This window comes from Ahaetulla prasina, chromosome 2 (assembly GCF_028640845.1).
Source record: "Ahaetulla prasina isolate Xishuangbanna chromosome 2, ASM2864084v1, whole genome shotgun sequence".
NCBI classification, from domain to species: domain Eukaryota; kingdom Metazoa; phylum Chordata; class Lepidosauria; order Squamata; family Colubridae; genus Ahaetulla; species Ahaetulla prasina.
The window spans coordinates 231,231,344-231,244,643 of record NC_080540.1 but is presented as its reverse complement, the minus strand read 5'-3'; the positions used below and the strand labels follow the sequence as shown (position 1 = coordinate 231,244,643).

The 13,300-nt window shown below is 36.7% G+C and overlaps 1 protein-coding gene across 1 annotated transcript in view; it reads right to left on the bottom strand.

Annotated features, from left to right (window-relative positions):
- The window catches only part of LOC131191569 (cytochrome P450 1A1-like), a 79,125-nt gene that overhangs the window by 31,929 nt on the left and 33,896 nt on the right, over positions 1–13,300 (bottom strand). The window contains exon 3 of the mRNA XM_058169833.1: positions 12,971–13,093. Coding sequence (XP_058025816.1) covers positions 12,971–13,074 — 104 coding nt within the window. The 5' untranslated portion in view covers positions 13,075–13,093. The remainder of the gene's footprint in view (positions 1–12,970; positions 13,094–13,300) is intronic.

Genomic DNA, 13,300 nt, shown 5'->3' with positions numbered 1-13,300 from the left:
TTGCCCTCTTTTTATAAGGCAGCTTTTGAAATGAGATGTATCTTACTTAATCAATATACTGGAATACAAATAATACCTGGATTTGTATAACTGCTGGTTAGTGTCCAGAGCTACCTTTAAAAATAAGTTACTTTGAACCAGTATTAATCATTACTAAAAGAGGCATCTGTTTCAGGATCTTCAGTTTCTGTTATCTTTCATGGATGCTATGTTATCTCCAATTCCTTATTTATTTTTCCTTTTTCAACACTACAGATCTTGATGACTTTTTCAAAACTAAAGGTCTTGAGTTAATAATAATAATTATTATTATTATTTGCAAAATACAGAAAAATTAGTTTTAATTGTTACAGACAAGATTGCCTAAACTGCTAAAGGCTTCTCAGGTTCATTTACAATGGTGAAATTGTAAAATTCTACAGAAATTTCTGTAGTGATCTCTACAACATTTTGTGATATGGCACAAAAAGATTTAGTAGAACTTTTAGCAAGCCTAATAAAGGAGAATGTGTCATGCATGAATAAGTAAAGTACTAGATCTAATGCAAATATATACTTAGGGAAATATGCTTAGAACAATGACTGATTATGCCATATTAGAGATTTTGAGATGGTGTCCATCTGTCTAGACAGTGATGGCTAACCTTTTTTGCCGTTGCGTGCCAAAAGTGGGGGGAGCGTGGGGAGGTCACCTGTGTGGCCACACCCATAATTCAATGCACCACACACCCCATGCATGTGTGCGCCCCCCCCCCACGGTCCCCCTGCTTTTGGCACGTGATGGCCCGGTGAGCCCATTTTTCACTCTCCTTAGGCTCCAGAGGCTTTTGGGAGCCTGGGGAGGGCAAAAACGGGCTCCCCCCAAGGAGGCCCTTTGGAGGCCAGAAACAGCCCATTTCCCGACTTCCAGTGGGCCCAGAAGACCCAAAAATCAACTGGCCAGAATGCACGCTGTTAGAGGAATGAGGAATTCTGAATGCAGTGGATCCAAAGTCTCATTTGCCAAGTCAAAAGGTTCCTTGTTTTTGTTGTGGCATGCTACCATGGACAGCATAGTGAAATCTTGGTGCTTTCCATGTACAATTGGATGCTTCCAGTAGTAGCTTCTTCACTGTTTTAAATTAATTGATTGATGATGTATGATCAAGTGCATGATGCATCCAGCCCGCATGCTGCCAGTTTGACACCCCTGGTCTAGGTGGTCACTAAGAGTTGACACTGACTTGATCATACATCATCACGAATTGGAAAAACGTCACAAAACATCATGTGACGGCAACATGACATGGTGAGTTTGACACTCGTGACCTAGATTGATTTTCACTTTGGGTTACTCCCTCCAAAATGAAAAAAAAAAATGGATGGCAAAACTTTTAAGAATGCCTGCTAGTTTTAATAGAATATGCTTGCATTGTAAGATGACAGAACTATAAATAGTGCTTTGCAGCACATCAATTCCACTAGGGATTCTATAAAATATATACTCTACAGGCCTTTCATATCCGTTCTGGGCTAGAGTTGCTAGTTTAGAGACATATACAGGCATGGATCAACATTTACCCAGCATGTTTAGATAATACATTAAATAATGAATTGCTTGAGGCAGTCAAATTATAGATATATATACGAGGAATCAAAACCACTAGCACACAATTTACTGTAATCTTTAAGCAACTGTTTATCAAGAAAGAATAGAATTTAAATTTAAGAGTTTTTGAGATATACAAGGAAAAACAAAATAATAGCTGAAGTTGCTGATACGTTATAGTTCAGCAGCCTTTGCCAAATAACTAAATCAAATAGAGACAGCAATATTAACACTGATTAATATTAATGAATCATTCTGAAAAAGCTTTTCTAGATAAGACATCAGTCTCTATTTGCTAGGATATTCACTGAGTTTGAAAGAAATGCACTGCTTAATTAATAGTTAAGTAATTCTTAACTATTAGCACCCCTGTTTACATAGGGAAAATAGATCTTAATGTAGAATGGATCACAGACTTATGCTAAAAGTCATATTTCACTGCTCTCTTCTTTAGTAAAGATATTTATGATGATATATCGACACCATTATTATCATGAATCAGTGTTATCTCTTCAACCAGCAAATTACATAGATTTTATAATTAGTATTTTTTAATGATAGATGATAATGACTGTAGACTTTTTGATTGACCAAAATACTTCCTCTCATTTTCACCTCAAATGTGGATACATTTTCTAGTCAGTTTGATTCTATTGAATCAAAACTTTTTAAGATTGGATTATTATTTTTAATTTATGTGTCTTCAACACTATTTCAGTATATTCAAACTCATAACATACATAAAATCATAGTCTAGTTAATTTATAAAAATAAGTCTAATAAAATAGTGTACCATCTGAATCTTGGTTACTTTTATTCTTCTTTATCGATTTTAGCTTTATAAAAAAATCTTTTTTATAAAGCTAACATCGATAAAGAATGAAATAATTTTGAGATATCACAATATTTTGAATTATTATGGCTAGTTCCTTGACTTTTGATAGGAAAGCATAAAATGCTTACATTTGTTATCATATTGCTTTTACATGCATCGAATAGTTACCAAAAAATAATGAGAGTTAATTGAAAAATAAACTAAAAACCTTTTGGCGTGGGGCATGGCTGGCTCCAATCAATAGTTTATATAAAGCGGTAAAATTAAATATAAGCAAATTAATTGACATTAATATGTTTATGTCAAATGTATTGGAAAAATGGAAAAGACCCAGTCAAATCTTACTAAACAATTGAAAGAAGAAAAAAAGATGATAATTGTTGTAATGGTTAAAGGTGAAGAAGATAACTTATGTAATTCCTGTGAACTGGAAACTTTCAATTTTAAAATTCTACTAATATCTGTATATCCAATCTGAAAAAGACTTTCATAAAGAGATAGAGGTTATTGTTACTAAGATATCTTTTGAAAAGTGCAGATGTCTATTAAAGAGAATTACCGTATATACTCGAGTATAAGCCGAGTTTTTCAGCACGTTTTTTGTGCTGAAAAACGTCCCCTCGGCTTATACTCGAGTATATACGGCTTATACTCGAGTTTTTTTTTTCTTCTTTTTTTCACATTATACCGGATGGCGCAAACTTGGCGGGCTTTTGCATTAGCGCGGGGAAGCCCTGCCGGTGCAGTGAGAGGGCGGGGCGGGGGAGCCGCCAGCCTTCTCGGCTGAGGGAGGAGGGTTTCCTGACCGTAGCTGCCTCATTTCCCACCCTCGGCTTATACTCGAGTCCCCAGTTTACCCCAGTTTTTTGGGGTAAAATTGGGGACCTCAGCTTATACTCGATCGGCTTATATTCGAGTATATACGGTACTTGTTTTTCAAATTGTATCTGTTGACTAGTGTCAAATTTTAGGTAAATCTTCTTAGTAAATATTTTTTCTTGTCCACACTGTGTACATTAATATAGGATACTATTAGTTGGATTAGGTCCTCTATTCATATATGACACGTTTAGTTAGTCACTGCTGAGATCAGTACAGGACCCAGATTGTTGGGGGGGCAATAAGTTGACTTTGTAAAAATATACAAATAGAATGAGACTATTGCCTTATACACTGTAAGCCGCCCTGAGTCTTCGGAGAAGGGCGGGGTATAAATGTAAACAAAACAAAAAAAATTTTTTTCACATAGTTGTTACTATTACAGCAACTTGAAAATTGTATTACATTTTTTCTTGGAAATGGCATTTTGATACTTTATCTAATGCTAAGTTGTTGATGCTATCTAGTGAAACAGTTGTCAGAATTACTTTATGGAAAATGTGGATGGAAACCAGGATTTATACTCTGAAAAAAAAATGAAATGATGATGATGATGATGAAAAAGTTATAGAAAATGCGAAGGCAAAGATCTTCTGGGACTTTCAAATACAGATGAATCATCATTTGGAACACAAGACTCCAGATATCACAGTTGTCGAAAACCAAAACGTACAATTTATTGACAGCGCGGTATCAGGAGATGCCAGAGTCAAAGAAAAAGAACTGGAAAAAATCATGAAACTACACAGCTATGGATGAAACATGTAATAATGATATCCATTGTCATCAGGGTACTTGGTACCAAGTCCAAGAATTTTATAAGATACATCAACAAATTGCAGTTTCCTGCAATAACACCAGCAGAACTGCAAAAAACTACACTACTTGGAACATTTTACATCTTAGGAAAGTACTTGGTTGATACCTAGGACACTGGCAGCAACCCGTATCAACCATTAGCACCAGTCAATGGTATTTGTGATGCATTTTTGAATGTTCAGTTGACTGAGTTTCATGTTTAATGAATAAAATAATAATAATAATAATAAAATTTATTATTATTATTCATTAAACATGAAACTTTTCTTCGCTGCATGCACATTTTTCATTTCCAAAGTTCATTCTGATGTCACTGCTGAACAGTTGGACTGTGTTGAGTATTGATTCAAGTTCTGTGGGACTTTTTGTATACAGTTTTAAGTCAACCATGTATAGTAGATGGTTTATCTTGCCATGTTGGCTTGAGATTTGGTATCCCAGTTTTGTGTTTCCTAGGATTATTGTCAGTGGAATTAATGCAATGTTGAACAGTAGTGACAAAAGTGAGTTCCCTTGGAAGATTCCTCTTCTAATGTTGACTACACCAATGTTCTCCCCATTTGCAGTTAGAATTGTTTTCTATTTTTGCATGTTTGCTTTCAAAAATGTACAAATATTTTTGCCGATTCCAAAATTTTTCAGACAGGTGTTAATCCAGCTGTGGGGTAGTGAGTCAAATGCCTTCTTGTAATTGATCCATGCCATATTAAAAAAAAAATTCTTTGTCTTGCATTTTTTAGTACCATTTTGACAATGAGCAGCTGATCTTTTGTTCTCTTGATTTTTTATAATTTCCTGAATATGTGAATTATATTCATATTGCATGGGAATCAACACGGACAAAAAAGACAGAATCTCGGGGCCTTTCTTTTAACTAAAAGAGCCCTACTTGTCAGCATTTTTTAAAAAACTGGGTCCAATTACTCAATACTAAAAACCTAAATATATCATTTATCAATCTATCGATGCAGAATAGTCGTAAATGATTATAATAAAATATGGCTACCATTCATTTCAATGCTTATTTAGAACATTTATGTAGGTGTTCTGTATGCATTTGTGAAATTATGTCTGTGTTTTGGTGTGTTTCCTTCTTTTCTTCCTTCTTCACAAATAATTTATCAAACTCAGTTGATGTTTCCTCTTTTATATTCCATGCTTTAAGCTGCTGAATAAAGACTATACAGTATTTAAGTAGAATATCTCCTGGCCTCAGCACCCAAAAATTTTGACTTGAAGAATTTTCCCCATTCCTTTTTAATCTTTCCGGTGGTGGTGGGGAGCCATAAAAAGGCAACGGCTTTACTCCATTTATCCCGATTATTTGAGATAAGATGCTTTCTCATAGTTTTACATTGGATGCTTTTAGCACAACCAAATTTATGGCCTTTTTTTTTCTTTTTATTTACTCTGATATTTGGAAATCACTTACTTGTGCTAAATTTCCCTAAATAGATTTCAGAAACATAGACATCTTCTCTGCTAGAGTTTCATTTTCCGACATCTGAAAATGACTCACTAGTTCTCTTTTGTTAAAGAAAAAAAAACATTTAAAGCTTTTTTCCTCTCTAATTATTACGGGCTTTAGAACTACAGATGGTTGCTTGGCAACATATTTAGTAGTTTTCTAACTAATTCTCTCCTAGAGAGCATCAGATTAATTTGTTCTTTTTTTTTAAGCCAGTGATGGAGTCCCAGTCTTTATTTCATCTATTTCTCAAACCGATACCTGGCGTCTTACCAAGATAGTTTTTGAGATACTTTCGGTTGCTTGTAGAGTTGAGAATTTTTTTTAAAAAAAATCTAACTTCCTTACCTCTTTCCTTATTTTGTTTCAACCTTCCTTTCAGTCTTTATAAATGTTGGCAAGACCAGCTCCCATATTTTTTAAATTAATTATAACAAAATATTTGGGACCCAGAAAAGGGCCACAACCAGGAATTCCCCCAGTTCTCCTGACTCTTAAATTCAGCATATTGTGCCTTTCTCCTACATACATGAGAGCTAAATCAGCGTCAAAGTATTCCTGGATAATACTTGGATAATTTCTACATCGTGCTTCAGGTTGTTTTGCTCTGTGCTGATATCCTATGTTGCTGATTCCATTCTAGTTCTGCTGCTAACCTGATTAATGGACACTATCCTGGGCACCTTCTTCAAAGAGTAGATCAAGGTTGGACTTTTTGAGGTCATTAAAGAACATCTTGTCTATGTTCCTGTCTAAGTGCCTTTTTGTGGAAACATGTTGGAAGAATAGTTTTACCTTGAAATATCTAACTACGTTACGTACCCATTAAGCACATTGGGAGCAGGCAATACCTTTAAAAATGAACAGAATGGCTGCTAATCCTTATTCTAAGCTTCAGTCTTACCTACCTTTCTTTCTATTTATCACAGCTTTCTGTTCCCCTGTCACATGAACCTCTATACTGGAACACTGATCAAAGGATTTGTCTGTGAAGTTTTTTCCTACCACATTCCCAATGACAAACAAGCTCCTGATATTAATATATTAGTAATGTTTTCCTTAGAGAATAGAATAGAATAGAATTTTTATTGGCCAAGTGTGATTGGACACACAAGGAATTTGTCTTGGTGCATATGCTCTCAGTGTACATAAAAGAAAAGATACATTCATCAAGGTACAACAGAGTCCAACTTGCCTGAAAACCCAAGAAGCCATCTTAAATATGGAACTTGAAAGGTAAGTTTTATTAAAATGAATGAAGTGAACCATGGCACAGAAAAAAGGAGGGAATGTCAAAATGTGGCATTTTCAGTGTATTGAATCAACTCAGCAATGCTGAAATTGCTGGGCCAGCAAAAACCTGGATTATTATAAAATTCTGAATACTCAGGTGGAGCCAAGCCATCCCAAAGGCAACAACTCAGCAGAGAGGAAGGGACTAAAGATCACCAGTTATGTCCTTCTTTAAAGGCATTCAGTCACTGTGGAGACATGATGTATTTATAATAAAATGAAGCCTGGAGGTTGTTGTGTTTTCTTATCTAGGCACATTGCAGTTAAAGTGAATTAAACACTATTTACGTGTTCTATTCAATCTATAGAAATAGATGCATTTCTTCCCATTGTTTAAAAATTACAACGAGGCTTAATTTTAAAAAATGTTTTCCAGAATTGAAAAATGCCAGTTCGGTCAAACATACATAATGCAACAAAGTTCCTCAATATTATCAAATGATAAATTCTACTACAAAATGCTGTTTTTCTTGATGATCTGAAAATTTTCTGAAATGCCTGAGAAAGCTTCAATGAATGAGGAATGTGGAAAAATAAGCAAATTTTGCTAATATAGAATTCACAATTATTGTTCAAAGTGGTACCAAAGGTGTTCGTTTCAAGAAGCAACTGGCCTTCCTTGTTTTTCTTTCTTTGAAGATGTTTCACTTCTTCTTCAGAGCTGAATAATCTTCTTCAGCTCTGACTGTGTCTAGTTGCGTCTTGAAAAAGCATTTTTGGGACAACCGTTACCTGGTAACTGAGAATCTCCATAGACATTGGTTCAAAGCTGTTTTCATAACCCATATTCAAGGTTATTGGAAGCCAGTTTGGTGTAGTGCTTAAGAAACTGAGAGACCATGACTTGTAGCCTGTCTTGGGCACAAAGCCAGAGGTGACTTTTTGCCAGTCACATTTTCCCTACCTTAGGAAAGAGGCAATGGCAAGCCACCTCTGAAAAACCTTGCCAAGAAAACTACAGGGACTTTGTTCAGGGGGTCTCTGAGAATGAGACATGATTGAACAGTAGGGGGAAAAATGTATCATGGTTATTTGCCAGACTTAGCAGGGTGTCTTTGTATCTTTAGATATTTCAGAAGCAAAATGCTTTGTTAATTATGTTTTGCAGTACAGAGTTGGAGTACGTGCATTCTTCTTAAACAGCAAGTGCTTCCCAAGATCATGTATTTTGCAGAATTTAGCTTTCTCAGCCTTCAACTGCTAACACAACTGCTAACACGTTCTTCAAAAGCAAAAGAGCTTTTACAGCATTTCCCTTCTAATCAGTAATGTATCCTTTGTTAAGGATACTGGAAATCTGTTTTGGCTTACTTTGACTCAGAAAAAGTTCCTAAACGAACTTTGCCCTTTTGTATTTTGGATTAACAATTCTGTGCCTATTTAAGGAAATGAAACTCTTTGTTCCCTTAATATCATAACTGAGATGCCTTCGGTGTACATTTCGCTTATCTGGTTTTTTTTCCCCCCTTGAACGGGATCAACTCATTTCACTTCCTAACGGTATCCAACCATTTAGCAGCAAATTAGTTACAAGCATTTGAATTATCTATTACATTTCTATTTCCCTAATAAAATTTAAGAGAAACTTGGCAGTGCATGAAAATGTATGCAGGCACATATTTATTGATGTCAAGAATGTGCAAAGCTCTATCTTTAGAGAGAAGAAAGAATTGCTAAAGAATTTCCCAAACTTTTTGTTTTCTCTCGCAGTACACAAGGATCTAATCTGGGGGTAGTTGATCGTTTTCCAGAATTACGTGTGCTTGGAATGAGCATGGTTTGTAGAGAACTCTCTGTCTCTCTCCTTCTTCGTCCTTCTACTTCTCTCTCTTTGCCGCACCATATGAACACATTTCCAGAAATACCTCTTATTATATTATCTATGTGATTGAAATCAGAGCAACATTTTCTTTTAAAAAATGGACAGAGTTACAATGCTTGTAGAAGACAATCCAGGCAAACAAATGGTCGATTGAAGTATAAAGGGGCAAAAATGTTCCTTATGTTACCTGCTCGGATGGTGAATAGCGATTTCTGAACTCACAGGCACGGCAATGCATAGGATGACTTTTGGGCTCAACCTACTTCACTAAATTGTGTTAGGAATAAGATTCAAATTCTCATTTAAACCACCTTAAGGTCTTGTGGAGGGGGGAAGGGGAGTACTAAATAAAACAAAGTGAATAAATGAAGTGAATAATGTGAAAATATTGTCCTACATTACCTACGCAATTAAATAAAGAAGCAGCGGGATTACATCTTTCCTGTGATCTCAGGATTCTTATATTCCAAGTAAGGATAATTTAAGTCCTTTAATTTGTGAGAATAGAATCTTCAACTTACTTATCTAGGATAAAATTAGCCAGGTTATTTTTGAAGGATGCCAATAGGTTCGCTATTTATTTAAATGTGAACTTTATCTAATAGCAATTACCTCTGGATAATTATGGTTAATTTGGGTTATACCAATGTCTTGGTTAGTTTGTTGTTTACAAAGTAAAAAAGGGTTGCCTAATCATGTTACATTTGTTTTTTTCCAAACCCCTGTTCAATCTTTGAAAGATGTACATGAGCCTCTTTCTCCAGGCTGGTACCCTTCATTAGCATTGGACTACAGTTCACATCAATTCCCATTATGAGTTACCCTGTCTGAGAATGATGGAATACATCTGGAAATAGTTTGTTTGTGAAAAATAATTGTTTTTCTTTTATTGTTTCCCAAAAACAATTGGAAGTAAAATATGAAATACCGGGATTTGCAGATCAAGCATTGAACGCTTATGGGGGGGGAGAGACTTTTTTTATACTAGTTGTGATTAGATACCTAAAGGATTTCTTCAATATCTGGAAATATTGAATTTATCAGACCTGAACACCCTAATTTTACAAAAAAGCAGCCAGCTTGGAACTGCCTATATTCTTATATGTTGTTTTAATAATTCTTAGCTCCTTGTTAAGGTCTTGAATTATTAAATTTTCACCAGTCTTAACCTGGAAATCTAACTGTGGATTACCTACACATAATAAATAATAATAAAAGTTACCTAATCTTGTTGCATCTGTTCCTTTCCAACCCCTATTCAGTCACTGAAGGATGTACACTACATGAGTGTCTTTCCCAAGGCTTGTGCCCTTTATTAACATTGGACTACAATTCACACCAATGCTCATCTTTAGCTGCCCTGGCTGAGGATGATGGAATGTATCTCAAGAGCGTGAGGCTGCTTTCTAATCTCATTCTTTCTTCTTCAATCTCCTTCTCCTGATATCTCAGTTCTGATCTGTTCCACCTTCTTCTTCCTTTTGGTTGGTCTTCTGACATCGTCTGAGGTGGTTAGGATACATCAGGTCACACCTCAGCCTGTCAGGACACAGTGCCTCCTTTGCTCCAACCCATCACTTCATTTCAACTTCAAAGAGGTTGCTGACTGGCTGGCCTTGTTAGGCATAAATAATGACAATGAACCACATTGCCTATTCTTCCCCTTTTAACTTTTGGAAAGCAGTAGAAAGTATTCTCTTAAACCCAGTCAAGCCATGACCAACAAAGGCACATATATATATATATAAAAGTCTTTACCAAACATGGCACTTGTGTTTTGTAATAGAATCAGCAAATATACCCTGTTCCTATTAACCTAGAATGCTGACATTCTGACAGCTTCTTTACTATAATTATCATGTCTTGGAATTTCTACTATAATTTCTATATCATCTATTTCAGTTTCATTATAGTGTAATTGTGTATGGGTACATGGTGCATGTCTGTGTGTCTGTGTATAGAAAGAGAGGAGCCAAAAATATTGAATTTATGAAATTCCTTGCATGGTTTAATACCACTGGGCCAATAATTAGCTATGACTTCTGATACTTGGGCTTTGGCTCTGACAAGATCCCATGGTCGCTCTGACAAGATCCCATGGTCACTAAACCTTGCAGAAATAAACAAAGCTTTCTAGAAGATCAGGAATATCTTTACCATCAGTAAATTGGGAGCAGGGAGGCAAAAGAAAAGAAGGAACGACATATTGGAGCAACATATATTACTCCTCTATTTTATAGCTTTTGATTCTGTTCTTTCTATATAGGGGAACTGCCCCATGCCATAATAATCACCACCCATAGTCTTTGGAAAAGAGCGGCAAAGTTGCCAAGGTGTACGTTTACACAAAGGAATGCCAAGGCTATCCACGCCAGCAATTTCTATTGCTGTAATAATATATCACTAAAGTGGATATACTTTAGATTGCAGAAGTAATGGTTGGATGATGCTGTAAAATTTTGGCTAGGTTTCCCAAAGTAAAAGTGCAGGCATACAATACTAGAAATCCAGAATTCAGCTGAATTCACAGGTAATGCACAAATTGGCTTCTGATTATTTTGCCTGGTGAAATCCCCTAGATATTAAATATAATTATGCACAAAGCAGAATTTACTGTGTTGGGAAGGCAGTCTTTGGGATTCGCACCCCTGAATTTAAGGTTGCTGTATAAACACATTTCTGTGTTTGGAAAAAAAAAATCTCTCTCATCTGGTGCATTTTGCTATTACATTCAAATCAGTTATGTTAAATCAGGCCAGCACAGCTGGTGATCCAACAAGCTGAAAATAAAGTTTCCAAAAGTATATTGTGGCAATATCAGGTTTTGGTGACTCTCAGAACTAAAGTTTGAGGCAAACAGCAGAATTCGAAGACTGTTAGGTTACATGTGATGCTTCAAAAGTTGTGCAGACCTACATTAATTTGACAAAGGGCTTGATTTGTTAAGAGTTGCTTATCTAAACTTCTAGTCCTACTGCAGGACCAAAATAATAATTTCCACATCCTCATCTGCCCTGCATATAGTAGCTGATAGGTTTCAGTCAGAGGTGGGTTTCATCAGGTTCTGACCAGTTCTGCAGAACTGGTAGAGGAAATTTTGAATAGTTCAGAAACCGGTAGTAAAAATTCTGACTGGCCCTGCCCCATCTATTCTCTGCCTCCCAAGTCCCAGCTGATCAGGAGGAAATGGAGATTTTGCAGTAACCTTCCCCGGGAGTGGGGTGGGAATGGAGATTTTACAGTATCCTTCCCTGGGAGTGGGGTAGGAATGGAGGTTTTACAGTATCCTTCCCCTGCCACGCCCACCAAGCCATGCCACACCCACCAAGCCACACCCACAGAACCGGTAGTAAATATTTTTGAAAACTTACCACTGGTTTCAGCCGAAGTGCTTTAGCTTTATTATTTCAAGAGCACATGTTAGCTCTTGAACTTAGCTGAGTTATGTTCCCAGAGAAAGCGGAGACTTTGGAAGGTGTGCCTGTGGTAGCAGGCCTAGTCTGTTGCCATTTCCTAACCTTCCCGTTGTGAAGAATTGCACTCTTACCTGGATTCTGAGGCCCTTTGCATGGTCACTCATGTAGTAGTCACCTCTCGGCTGGATTAGTGCAGCACACTCTACATGGAGCTACCCTGGAAGACTATTCGGAAGCTGCAACTGGTGCAGAATGCAACAGCATGCAGAGTCCAGGGAGTTCCTAGGTCTGCACATATAACACTGTCACTATGTGCATTGATTACCAGTTTGCTTCCAGATCCAATTCAAGCTGTTGGTTGTTATCTTTAATGCAGCATGGGTCCTGGGTATCTGAGGAGCCATCTCTACCCCATCCAAGTCTGCCCCACTTGCGTTAGTGGAAGAGGCCTGCTAGGGATCCCATCTGCTAAGGAATTGAAGAAGGGAACAAGGAAAAGAGTTTTTTCTGCTAGGGCCCCATTTTCCTGAAACATCCTACCACCACAGCTGAGCTCTTTTGACCTTCTGGAAGGGTATTGAACCCGGCCTGGGGCCTGAGAGGATCGCTCACCACTGGAGATGGCTAACTCATCTCCCATCCCGTTCATCTCTTCATTCTTTTGTTTCGTTAGGTTTTAGTAGTTTTTAATATTTTACTATGCATAGTTTTTAATGTTTAAATATTTTAAAAAAAATTGCTTGTTTTTTGCTTGTTAAGCCACCCAGAATCAACTTGTAGGAGAGACGGGTGGCATAAAATTTTAATTGATAAATAAACCAAGAAAACAGAATCACGTCTACAATCTTACCTTTGTGCGCGCACGCAGCCTCTCAGTGTCTTTCTGTCGTGGCCTGTTTCATCATTTGTACCAAAGAGAGAGAGAAAGAGCAGGGCTGCTGCTAAAGGAATCATCGGATCCTCTCTGCCTCCCCTTTAGAGAAACAACAGAGTGCAGAGTGCTGAACATATGTGATACATGAAACAAGTAGGAGGTAACTGGGGATTAATTTTATTTGCTATTTGGCTGTTGATTATTGAATGGCTCAGAAAAAAATTATGCTTGACTTTATAATAATGGGCAATTTACCCATGCTAAATTAGTGTTCCACATTGACGCTGTGATATAATAGTTAAAGCC